This window comes from Schistocerca nitens, chromosome 8, assembly GCF_023898315.1.
Source record: "Schistocerca nitens isolate TAMUIC-IGC-003100 chromosome 8, iqSchNite1.1, whole genome shotgun sequence".
Taxonomy (NCBI): domain Eukaryota; kingdom Metazoa; phylum Arthropoda; class Insecta; order Orthoptera; family Acrididae; genus Schistocerca; species Schistocerca nitens.
In genome coordinates, this window is record NC_064621.1 from 500,891,445 (window position 1) to 500,905,286 (window position 13,842).

Below are 13,842 nucleotides of genomic sequence, written 5' to 3' on the forward strand. Positions count from 1 at the left end.
AATGATTGTTTTTCGTGTTTCTACGATACTTATCTACCTCTGTGTTATAAAACGATGGACATAGTCCAAATAAAGAGGATTTGTTTTTTTTCATTTTTGCCTTAAAAATTAAATTGTTATGTTTTCTTAATTTAAACAACATCGATAATTAATAATTTGTATTTGTAATGGAAAAAGGAATTTCGCGCCTAATATTAAATTAGAAATAAGAAGACGTGCATTATTCATAACAAATTATGATGAGTTTGATAATTACGTGATGTCGACTGTGTTCCACTCGCGTGTTTCACGGAACAGAAAGCAGCCTCAGCCATTTTCATACTGCGCATTAACAGCGCGACAATCAGAGCACAACGCCGCAGAGACTGTGACTGTACACGATTTTTGAAATAAAAACTACGTGGCTAAAGCGTCATCAAGAAAAACGTTGATGGCTGTTCATACATTTGAATACCTTAAAGTTTTATTTAATGTAACTTAGTAACAAGATATCTAATACATAAATAGGACCTACTTCCAAGAGCGCAACAACACCGGTGTACGTGTGCTACGGCTTCTGACCAATCATTGCGTTTGTTTACTATAGTAACTTTCTGTTTTGGGAAGACAGGACAAGAGAGAAGCAAGACAGTACACATTTCTTCACTCCTTAGGTCTCAGCATTTTTTCTCTCTAATCTTTCTACAGCTTTACACGAATTCTGCGACTGAATCCCTTACTTCATCAAAGTCCGTTAAACGCGTTGCTACATGAAGAATCGTAATGTCGTAGTCTAACACTGAAAAAGCTGTTAATATGAATAATAACACAAGACTGGTGTGGTTTCTTGATTTGATTATGTCAATTTTGTCACTGTCAGTTAGATAAAACGAAGATTGCAGTAGTTGTAACACACGCCACATAAGTAAGACGGTTTTGGCACAAATGGTCATTTTTATGTACTTCCTTTTCCCTAAATAACGAAGGCAGAAAATAATTCAAGAAGTACCAATATCAAATGCCTATTAGGCCTATCACAAGCAGAAAATTCTATGTTAGGGAATAGTTTGACATTTCATTCACATGCTCCACTTTCTCAAGCTTGAGATAAAAGTGGTAGCACGAAAATTTTATTTAAATTTGGAATCATCATATTCTTCCATACAATATGTGTGATGTCCCCTTTTCTTCTCCTTCCTTGTTCTAACAATCAATCTTGTCCCCACTAGTTCTGTAAATATTCCCGCCATTGTCAAAACTTATTCTCCGATTAACTTCACTGACCCTGCTAGAACCACAAGTTCAGTTATTCCGCATTTATTCACCGGTTAGCCATTATTACGTGCCCGTACAATGCGTTTTCCGCACTATTCCGAGAACAGCACTTAAAGCGACTGCTAACCGGGGAATGTACAACTGGTATTGTAGCGATCTGGCAAAGATTTTCTGTCAAAATTTCATTTTCTTGGATACACCGAGAAGATAATATGTGATCTTTCTTACCTGTTATTCCTGTTAGTCGTTTATTTCCACTCTTGTAGACGGAATCTACGAATGTCGCTAATAATTATAACAACGCTTATCACACACCTAATCAGTCATACAACCAAAACAGCGACTGGCATTCGCCCGTTCGGGTTTATTCGGGTCTGCTCTACGGCCTCGTCAATTTTTGCCTGTGTGCAAGTTTTTTATTTCTAATTGCGAGCGGGATTCCCCTGGCAGAGACATCACGTACACTATGCAAGCATTCAAAAACCAAATTACAGTTCGTTACTTCGTTCAGAAATCAGCTTAGAATGTATTAAAAATGCTCAAAAGCCAACTGGGATGCGTTTCAAACTCATACGAATAATCGGCAGTAATCTGCTGTAATGAACTGCTTGACTTATGCTGAAATATCTGAAGCTCCAGATCACCTAGATGACCTACTTCTGGTCCAGAGGGAGACAATTTAAGCCTCGTGGATTCTTCAAATGTTGGGAGAGCTGAGGTTGGGGTGATGCATTTCATATTCCCTATGGTGTGAAAAATATTCCAGCCAATGGTAATGTGGACAACGAAACTGACACTGACAAATACGTATTGACAGCATGTTAACTTGAGACAGGCTTCTCAGTGTAGCAGACAGTTGACAGCTCTAGATGTTGAACTTTTTTTGTATAAAATCCAACTTAACAATTCCAAATAATTACTCATTTAATAAACTGAAAAGAGCTCCGCTGTAAAAACACAAGCTGACTGAAGTTAGTTTGTCTGCTCACATAAGAGAACTGGACAGAAAAAGGTGGGGAGGTATGTTCTGTCTGCAAGTTGAAAAGCAAGTTGCTTCTTGTAACATAGTGGGGAAGACAGAGTGGCGAGTCATGTGCTCACTCCTCAGTTTGCAGACCTATGAAGGAGAGAAGCCCATAACTACAATCCTGCAATGTACCTTCCCTTGCTCTCTTCCCCTCCGCCTCTACCATATCCACACCTTTACACTAACAGAACGCTGTTTATCCTTTAATACGATTCTACTGCACTGATACATGGTACACAATTTTAATATTAGTTCTTAATCCACTTAATTTAACAGCAAACCGTAATTTTATACCATCAAAGAACTATTTTTAATAATCTGTGATCGTTCTCTCCACTGCAATGTGGAAACTGTTAGTCTTAGAGAAAAAATGAATCGGACGTTTTTTGTACGAAATTTAATGCAGTTTTATATTGTGCTGGTAAACATTTTCGGATTCTTCTTTACAGAAGAACTGAACTGGTAGAAGCCGACCTCGGGGAAGATCAATTTGAACTCCGTAAAAACACGCGAGGCAATACTGACCCTACGACTTATCTTTGAAGATAGGTTAAGGGAAGACTAACCTACGTTTCTAGCATTTGTAGACTTAGAGAAAGCTTTTGACAATGTTGATTGGAACACACTCGTCAAAATTCTGAAGGAGGCAGGGGTAAAATACAGAGAGCGTAAGGCTATTGACGATTTGTACAGAAACCAGACAGCAGTTACAAGAGTCGATGGGCATGAAAGGGAAGTAGCGGTTGAGAAGGGAGTGAGACAGGGTTGTAGCCTGTTTCCGATGTTATTCAGTTTGTATATTGAGCAAGCAGTAAAGGAAACAAAAGAAAAAATTGGAGTAGGAATTAAAATCCATGGAGAAGAAATAAAAGCTTTGAGATTTACCGACGACATTGTAATTCTGTCAAAGACAGCAAAGGACCTGGAAGAGCAGCTGAACGGAATGGACAGTGTCTTGAAAGGAGGATATAAGATGAACATCAACAAAAGCAAAACGAGGATAATGGAATGTTATCGAATTAAATCAAGTGACGCTGAGGATATTAGATTAGGGAATGGGACATTTAAAGTAGTAAATGTGTTTTACTATTTGGGGAGCAAAATAATTGATGATGTTCGAAGTAGAGAGGATATAAAATCTAGATTGGCTATTTCAAGGAAAGCGCTTCTGAAGAAGAGAAATTTGTTAACATCGAGTGTAGATTTAAGTGTCAGAAAGTCTTTCCTGAAGGTATTTGTATGGAGTGTAGCCATGTATGGAAGTGAAACGTGGACGATAAACAGATTAGACAAGAAGAGAATAGAAGCTTTCGAAATGTGGTGCTACAGAAGAATGCTGAAGATTAGATGGGTAGATCACGTAACTAATGAGGAAGTACTGAACAGAATTGGGGAGAAGAGAAAATTGTGGCACAACTTGACTAGAAAGAGGGATCGGTTGGTAGGACACGTTCTGAGGCATCAAGGGATACCAATTTAGTACTGGAGGGAAGCGTGGATGGTAGGATTGTAGACTAAGACCAAGAGATGAATACGCTAAGCAGATTCAGAAGGATGTAGGTTGCAGTAGTTATTCAGGTATGAAGAGGCTTGCACAGGATAGAGAAGCATGGAGAGCTGCATCAAACGAGTCTCTGGACTGAAGACCACAACAACTAACATTTTCGCTAGATATCACAATTTTCGAGTTACTCAAGAAAAGCATAAAAAAGTGACCTTTAAACGCCCCCATCCCTTCCCCCCCATCCCCAATCTCACATTCCACCGGTGGAGGTTTTTAGTAGGCCTATGTTGTTCATGACACTCCCTCCTACCACTGTGCAAAAAACTCGCGATTCCACTTTTTTTTTCATTTTATACCTTTTATGGTCTTCGGTGACTGGGCTACTAGTGGGGATAGCGGTTATCGCTGAAAAAACAAGTTTTGCGTTAGCCTATATAGTGTTTTTTTTTCCTCCCCACAGCATTTTAACCTGACTGTTACAACCGCTCGAAACAGCCGATTCCTATTATTTCCTATAATAAACGTAGAAATCGAATAAAGATTGAATAATTTTGACTCTCTCAGTTTCAAGATATATTGAAATTAAATTAAATATGCAAACAATAGGAAACTGAGTCTATCAACGTTCGCTGCTTTTCTCCAGAAGTGATAAGTGGTTGAATACTACAAAAAATCACCTGTGTTCTCTTATTGATTCTATTTTCTTTAATTGCTCAAAAATCATATTTTCATTGGGGATCATACCACTATTTGGGGATTAGAATAGTGAATGCTAAATGGTGCAAACTGAGGTTGAATAACTCTTTTTCGTGTTACTCTGTTCGTTTTCAGTGGCTACAAACAGATAAGGTTCATTGCATAGTCATAGGCAGTGGATCAGCAACTTTTTATTTGTATTGTATAATATGAATGAACTGTCGTTAACTTTTTATTTACTACTGTTACCATAATTTCCTTCCTGTTTGCCGGCCGGAGTGGCCAAGCGGTTAAAGGCGCTACAGTCTGGAACCGCTACGGTCGCAGGTTCGAATCCTGCCTCGGGCATGGATGTGTGTGATGTCCTTTGGTTAGTTAGGTTTAAGTAGTTCTAAGTTCTAGGGGACTGATGACCTTAAAAGTTAAGTCCCATAGTGCTCAGAGCCATTTGAACCATTTTGAACCTTCCTGTTTTAGTATCCCATAGAAGTCACAGACCAATTTTAAACCAAGCTTTTAAAACAAATGAAGCATTGTATTACTTTGTAAAAATATTTCCAGATTACGGACACTGCCATTCTACAAAACAAAGGATATCTGGCGATGACAGCAACGGGGGCATTACTGTCTCTGCAATGCTGTACCAATTCTTATGCCACGTGTTATTAAAATACCATTCTTAAGAATAAAAGTTACTTCACTTTTTAAAAAAGTTTATTAAAAACGAAGAATTGTAGCGCTGCTGCTACGGGTAATCGATATTTCGTCTGTTATTAGTAAAGCACAAAAGACACCAGTTATAATCGACAGCCGGCCGCGGTGGCCGTGCGGTTCTAGGCGCTTCAGTCCGGAACCGCGTGACTGCTATGGTCGCAGGTTCGAATCCTGCCTCGGGCATGGATGTGTGTGATGTGCTTAGGTTAGTTAGGTTTAAGTAGTTCTAAGTTCTAGGGGACTGATGACCTCAGATGTTAAGTCCCATAGTGCTCAGAGCCATTTGAACCATTTTTTTACAACCGAGAGAAAACATATACACTGAAGATACCGGCTATTCATACCATATTTTACGGACTATAAGACGCTGCGGACTATAAGAAAAACCTTAATTTTTAAGAGATTTTTAAAAAAATAACATTTCTGCCATTTTTATTATTAGGTTGCCAAGCGAGCTAAAACAATTCTTAGTTTATAAAATCGAACTGACCTTTAAAACACCTGAAAATCATCTGACCTTGCTTCTTCACCTTCCTCTTCGTCGTAATTTGTCCTTTTCAGATATAAGATGGTCTTCACTGGAATCGAGGGCATTACTTATGCGACACTTCTTGAGACATTTTACAGTAATGTCTTCTTTCACTCTAGATCACGACTGTTTTATCCAGTGTCACACTTGTTTGATTGTAGGTCGTTTTAAATCTCCCTTCGGCGTGAATTCATGGTGGGTTTCATCCATCATCCATTTGTTCCATTCCTCTCTCCTATACCCTTTAAGTGGTTTATTTATCGAGACATCAAGAGGCCGCAAATGTGAATTAAGTCCTCTCGGAATAACAGCAACCTCTATATTTCCCTGTCTCAATTTCTCATTCACAGAGTTCTTCAAACGACTGCTAAATTGATCTAGCACAAGAAGGGAACTCTTCTTCAGTAAAGTATCTTCCCTTCTATCTCACACTCTATAAATCCATAAAACCAGCCTCGTCCATCGAACCCTTGTCATGCACGTGAACAATAACACCTGGCGGTATTTGAGAAGGTTCTGGCATTGTTTTACGCTGGAAAATGATAACTGGATTAAGTTAAGTACCGTCAGTAAACATAAAAGGGCAGCAGTGTAGTGCATTTTTCATGTCCATTTGTTTTTATAGTTTTAACACTTTTCATGGCAGCAGTTCTGTTGCCCGGCACATCAAATATCAGAGAGTTTCATCAATATTCGCTATTTGGCTTAGTTCTCCAGTGATGCGATGGAAAGGTGGTATTTTCTTTTCATACTCTTGTGACATCTTCTGAGATATTTTGGTTATAGTTCGCATGCTAAGACAATGACGCTTCGAAAACCTGTGGCACCAACCAACTCCGACCATTCCAAGGCATTGCTGGTTCACGAACGTGTATTTGAATCATTTTATGTTAAATCCATTACCATCTTGACAGTGTCCTTGAATCCAATTCAAAACGTCACCTTCTACGTTTGGCCATTTTGCATTCAGTCCTCTATTTACACATTTAATGGCTCTGAGCACTGTGGGACTTAACATCTGAGGTCATCAGTCCCCTAGAACTTAGAACTACTTAAACCTAACTAATCTAAGGACGTCACACACATCCATGCCCGAGGCAGGATTCGAACCTGCGACCGTAGCAGTAGCGCGGTTCCGGACTGAAGCGCCTAGAACCGCTCGGCCACTGCGGCCGGCTTACACATTTAAACTTCCTTATTTTTTCACTTGTTCTTTATTAGCCCGCCAATCGCGAATGATTTTTTTCTGTCGATGGAGGGCTGAAATTCCGCTCAACTACTTTGTTTCCATGTTCTTCTGCATATGCTATTTCTTCGAATTTATAGCCCGCATCATGTCAGTACCTTTTATTTTTTACCTTTACGAAACTTGCTACGAACAAAAATATTGTATTGTTACCGATAACATATATCACTTTCAATTCAAATTCACTCGCACCGTAGACTGCAATGACGCATCATAGGCTAGATAGTGTTTCTGGGTTTGTGTTTGCAGGTTGGGATGGAGACAGTGTTAGCAAAGTTGTGAATCCCCACAATTCATGTTCTTTGCATCGGTTACTGCTGCTGGGAGTTGAATCCAATGTTGCCAGATGGCAGTGGCTGGTCTGTGTAAGGGCACAAGAGCACGCAAACACCCTAACTTTCGACACCTTGCGGATTTATTGATTATTTGTCCTTGAATTCTGTAAACTTAACATAGATACTGGACTCTGAAAGATACAGCTACTGCCCCTCTTGACTCGTGAAACTTGGCATCAGGAGCGGGAGCAAATCTTCAGTTGTGCAAGGTTTAAGGAGCTTTTGCGCAAGCGCAATTCGCGTGACGTAATTGGTTTCCAGGCCAAAAACATACGAAATTCACAACAACGTGCACTTTTCACGACGTGCACAGCTAGTCCTTGCCATGCAACCAGAAATTTACGTCAGCGCCACCAGGCGGTAGCACATTGCAGCAGATTTTTATCCCCATTCACTCGGCATAAACACTGCTAGATGATAGCACACGCCTCAGATATCCAAATTCACTCACATATACTGTAGTAAAATTACGTCAGACGTCAGTATATGGTCTTAAAGCTGTACTGGCAGTAAACCTGTTTTGTTGGTTTCTGAATGAGTTGTAGTATAAAATGGTTCAAATGGCTCTGAGCACTATGGGACTCAACTGCTGAGGTCATTAGTCTCCTAGAACTTAGAACTAGTTAAACCTAACTAACCTAAGGACATCACAAACATCCATGCCCGAGGCAGGATTCGAACCTGCGACCGTAGCGGTCTTGCGGTTCCAGACTGCAGCGCCTTTAACCGCACGGCCACTTCGGCCGGCCTAGTCGTAGTAGTATAGTAACTTACGAATTTTATCATACAGTAATCCATTTGAGGCGCTGAGAATCATAAGGGCCTAAAGCACATCACTGTCGATTGTGAGATTGTACCAGTTATTCATGCTTCTGAAATCTGTTTATCTTATGGTGCGTCAGGTTTATCTGTGCTGCCGGCCCACATTGCGTATATGAAAATTCACGAAAAGCTGTATCACTGTTCTTTCTGATACTCACTTAAAAGTGGAATCGACGGCGGTGTGCTTTAGGTCCTTATGGATATCAGTGCCTCATTTGTATTCTAGTTAAGTGACCATGTTGGTAGACATTACTACTTGATTTTAATCATTCCCACAAACGGCACTTTGTGTTTGGAGATGGTTGTTTACTATCGGGAATCGACTTTCGTGTGCAGTGTAAACACTGTAAGTGCTAGCAGCTGGCAGAAATAAAGCTGTGAGGAGGGACCGTGAGTCGAACTTGGGTAGCTCAGTCGATAGAGCGCTTGCCCGCAAAAAGGCCCCGAGTTCGAATCTCGGTCCGGGACATAGGTTTAATCTGCCAGCACTTCGTATCAGCGCGCGCTCCGCTGCAGAGTGAAAATCTTATTCTGGGAACATAAAAGTAAATTACCAGGAAAAGTTGGCCGCAAAGGAACTAGGGCCTCCGAGAACAATTCCCCTTTGATTGAGAGAGTGACGAAATGAAATGAGCGTGACCACAGGCGAACGTTTAACAAAGAAGTGTTGTGAGAGTGCAGCTTAAGAATATCTGGTTTTCAGCCCGGAAGTTATGGATCTTGTACATTTGTCAGAAAAAATGGAAAAGACCGAAAACTCCCTCTTACACAAAAATGCGAAGTGGAGAGCTCGAAAGCTTACGCGTTATTTCGTTCTTGCCCTAAACTTTACTTAATCATGTGAGGATGATGATGAGGTCCCATACTCCGAGGAGCGTAGGGGACGATGTGGGAGACCCGCACTGCCTACTAGGTAAGGTCCTAGCGGAGGTGGTTTGTCATTGCCTTCCTCCGACCATAATGGGGATGAATGATGATGATGATGATGATATGATGATGATGATGATGATGATGATGATGACGACATAAGAACACCCAGTCATCTCGAGGTAGGGAAAATCCCTGACCCCATAACAACAAAATTTCACGATAATCCTTTCTTTTGTCAGGTAAGTTATGTATTTTATTATTATCAGTATCATAATCATCACTGTTATTACTGTTGGCTGTGGCTGTAGTTGTGTTAACTTGTTGATAAGCAAAACTCTTATACAGCAGATGCTATTAATTTCACACACTCAAATTTATCTGAATGTAAAAATTTGTGAGCACCCAGAACGTATATTCACGAGCCGCCACTGCCAAATAGATATAGGATTCCCGCGACATCGAATATACGGCCATTTTTAAGACCGGTGGAAATTTTAAATCAAATACTGGACATTTTTATATTAATTTCGAGTATAAGATGTATCTTAATTTTGGAGGGCAATGTTTCGAAGAAAAATGTGGCATCTTACAGTCCGTAAAACACGGTAACTAAAGTTACGGTATCTGTTTTAAAGGGTAGGTTTCCCCCCCCCCCCCCCCCTCTAGCTACTATTACAGGCGCCGCCTCTCCCTCTGAACGCAGCGCGCGTGCCGCACTCACCACGGCGAGGAAGCAGCGGCTGTGCAGGCTGGCGGCCCAGCAGCCCAGCACGCCGCCGGCCGCCACGACGACGCCTGCGCAGACGGCGGCCAGCCCCACGTAGTAGAAGAGCGGCTGGCGCGGCGCGTCGTGTGACGTCAGCAGGCGCGACAGCAGCACGCGGCCGGAGTCGGTCAGCAGCACGCCGCCCGCCGCCACCACGCTCAGGCCCACCACCTGCAGCAGGCGGCGATCGTCAGTCGCGTAAGACCCAGCCGCCCAGGAGGCACGCTATACACTGACAAGGGAAACTCCCCATCGCATCCCCCCCCCCCCCCCCCCCCCAGATTTAGTGGTAAGATGGGTCAGTGGATAGTTCGTCAAAAACTGAACACAGATCAAGCATGGAAATAGGAAGAAGGTGTACTGAAATGTGACAATAAAGCAAAATAGAAACAGTGAACCATCCAATGTCCAGAAGTGCAATAAAGAGCAGACTGAAACAGCAACGGCGTCGTGGGGAAATAACCATGGTGTTGGACTACCAACTACCACATTATCAGCACTACTTCTGCAATGATCCGCCTCACAGCTGAAACGTCCAAGCCATGAGAAGCTCAGAACTGATCTGAACCTACCCGAACCGAGACCTCCCGGCTAGCCGCGCCGTTTAACGCGCCGCTTCCCGACTGGGAAGGCGTGCCGGCGGATTATAATCCGCTCATCATAAGAATAAACCTTATGTAAAAATTACACTATGTATCCTTCCACGTTTGCTGGTGTGGTGTCACCGCCAGACACCACACTTGCTAGGTGGTAGCCTTTAAATCGGCCGCGGTCCATTAGTATACGTCGGACCCGCGTGTCGCCACTGTCAGTGATTGCAGACCGAGCGCCACCACACGGCAGGTCTAGAGAGACTTACTAGCACTCGCCCCAGTTGTACAGCCGACCTTGCTAGCAATGGTACACTGACAAATACGCTCTCATTTGCCGAGACATAGCCTTCAGCTACGTCATTTGCTACGACCTAGCAAGGCGCCATTACCAGTTATATTGAGCTTATTGTAAAACCTGTACCGTCAAGAGCGATGTACACCAATTATGGATTAAAGTTAAGTATTACATCATCTACGTACTTTATTTGCAATTCTCAAGACATTGTCCTGTTCCAGACCTCACGCCAGTCTGCGCGTAATTAAACGCGTGCATTTCGGCCTCCTCTAGCAACACGGTGTTGGCTCTTCTGCCAACACTACAGCTGGAACCTCATTGGATTTCTGTTTCACGTGGGGCTGCAGCCAAGCTGTCTCGAGTACTGTCAAGAACGATAATAAGGGTACGTTTTGTGCTGTGCCTTACGCGCACAGTGACTTAGTGATAATACGGGACAACAGCTTTACCGGCGCATTTAACATGGACAGCACTGGCCGGTCAGGTGGTACAGCTAGCCTGCAGCGACGTGGCCAGCTGCAGTTCACACGTAAAAAGAGACGAGCAGAGGAGGAATACAGGTTCGAATGTCATTAAATTTTTAAGCGGGTTGAAACAAAACACTGAAAATCTCCCACAATACGCTCCTTACACGACTAGACGAAAACAGCAACACCTTATTGTTTTTAGCTAAAGTACTTTAGTAATTGAGGAAAAAAGAATGATATAAATTCCTGACTTAACCACAAGGTAATTTTTCTGCATAAGCTGTGTGTAACATAAGAGAGTATTGAAGGATTTCACCGTATGGTTATATATTGAAACCATTGGAGGTATTACGGTCAGTCGTCTGGTAGTCTATTAGCTCCTTCCTTATCCAAATCCGAGAAATACATTTCAGTGCTGGAAGTGTCACCTGCTACGTTGATAACGAACCTATCAACAACAGAATCCACGAAGCCAACCAGGCGCAGTATTTTCTCTTCTTCTTTTATGACGAGCCGTTCTATGAGGTGCAATCCAAAATTTTCGGGACTGGAGCTGCCATCTGGAAAGTAAGAGTAGTAGATCTTTGCACCGCTATGCGGCGAGAGCTGCATATCTGATGAGTCAGTGTGTGGAGTAGCATTCTGCTGGGAGGACGTGTTGCGGCTCCACAGTGATTTCCGTAATACTCTGTGTTTGGTGTGTGGCGATTTTACAACGGATCCGCAAACAGAACAGCGCGTCAGACCGCATCTGATGATCCATCCTTCTTGTCACGGGTTATCACCGGCGATGAGAGCTGGATTTATGGTTATGACCCAAAGACAAAGCAACAATCGTCACAGTGGAAGAGCCCGGGCTCTCCAAGACCCAGAAAAGCAAGACAGGTGTAGAGCAAAGTGAAGAACATGATCATCGTTTCCTTTCATACCAAGGGAATTGTGAACAAAGAATTCGTCCCACCCAACCAAACAGTGAATTCCGCCTACTACTATGACGTTTTGCGACGGCTCCGTGGAAACATGCGGCGACGACAGCCCAAACTTTGACATCAAGGGAACTGGCTGCTGCATCACGACAACGCGCCCTGTCACACGTCCTTGCTCACCAGGACCTTTTTCGCAAAAAAACATGGTGGTTTTACCCCAGCCACCGTACTCACCAGATTTGGCACCCTGCGACTTCGAGATATTCCCAAAACTGAAACTCAAGTTGAAAGACCGTCGGTCCGACACTCTAGAGAGGATTCAAGAAGCATCACCCTCAAAGAACAGGACTTCCAGAAAACGTTTGACCAGTGGCAGAAGCACTAGGACTGCTGTGTACGTGCGGATGGGAACTACGAGGGTGATGGTGACCATTAGTCCAAAGGTAAGGTTTTCAGCAGATGACAACACCAGTCCCGAAAATTTGGGATAGCACCTCATATATCCCGTCAGCATCTGGCAGTGACATGTGAAAAGGCTGCATGTGTTAGTTCCAGCATGTCTGGCAACTTAACAGTCTTTTTACCACTCGGGTCAAATCCTCCAACATCAGTCTACATCAGTTCTGCTGGGTTCGTATTGTAATGTTACAGTAGCAAATGTAAAAATGCAGCATTTGTATGATGTGCTCGATGCTGTGAAAATGATTGTTCTTCATGTGCCTGCGATACTTATCTACCTCCGTGGTATAAAACGATGGACATAGTCCAAATACAGAGGATTTGGTTTTTCATTTTTCCCTTACAAAATTAAATTGTTATGTTTTCTTAATTCAAGCAACTTTTATGAACAGTCTTTCATAAAACATCGATAATTAAGGATTTGTATTTGAAATGGAAACAGGAATTTCGCGTCCAATATGTAATTAGAAACAAGAAGACGTGCATTATTCATAAAAAAATGATGACGAGTTTTAAAATTACGAGATGTAAGTATTTCAAACTGAACGAAAAAGAATGAGACTGGAGTGATCTGAATCAATGAACCATTTCCTGAATATCATTCACATTCCATTACGCTACTGTCTGCACTACACGTTAGATGTGGGTTGCAGTATCAACTGCATGTACACTCTTTGACATAAAACTTGACCGGCCGCCGGCCGCTTCAGAGGCTAAGTTCGCGCCGATCGCGACATGGGACAAAAAATCTGGCCAACTCGCTAATTCTCTAAGTCCGGTTATCTGCACAATCTGGCAACACTGTAGACTGCGGCACTTCCTGGAGGAAAACTTGTCCCATGATAGAGAAACTCTAGGCTGATTACGCCTGTGGTCTAGCGGTAGCGTGCGTTGTTTCTGTTCATAATGTCAGTGGATCGAGAGCAGCTGGCATAAAATATTTTTATAGCCTCTTCTGTCTGAATGCTGAAGACGTGAATGTAATGGTAGCGCAGATTCAATCTATTTCGCTTTGTGACACACCGATATCAAAATTTTATCCAGTAACGATTTTGCGGCAGATTTCCTGCAGACTGTCCTCCTCTGGACGCCGTATGCGGCAAAGCTCCGGGATCCATTTGCTGGCTACTGGCAGCGGCCGTGGCGACAGCAGCGGCGCTGCACTCCCCCGTTCTTTATCGAAAGCGCCTGCTACCGCTCATCGCTTTTGATGATTTAAAACGCTTTATTATTAAATGTTGCTCCACAGAAAATTTCTACAATTTCCATTCACGCTCAAAAGCAACGGAGACAGACGCCCTGATTAGTAGGCGGGTATTATATTACATTAATCGGCAAG

The 13,842-nt window shown here is 42.6% G+C and overlaps 1 protein-coding gene across 1 annotated transcript in view; it reads right to left on the reverse strand.

Moving 5' to 3' along the window:
• Positions 1-13,842, reverse strand: part of LOC126198686 (CD82 antigen-like) — a 196,798-nt gene that overhangs the window by 64,542 nt on the left and 118,414 nt on the right. Inside the window, exon 2 of the mRNA XM_049935182.1 lies at positions 9,719-9,934. Coding sequence (XP_049791139.1) covers positions 9,719-9,934 — 216 coding nt within the window. The remainder of the gene's footprint in view (positions 1-9,718; positions 9,935-13,842) is intronic.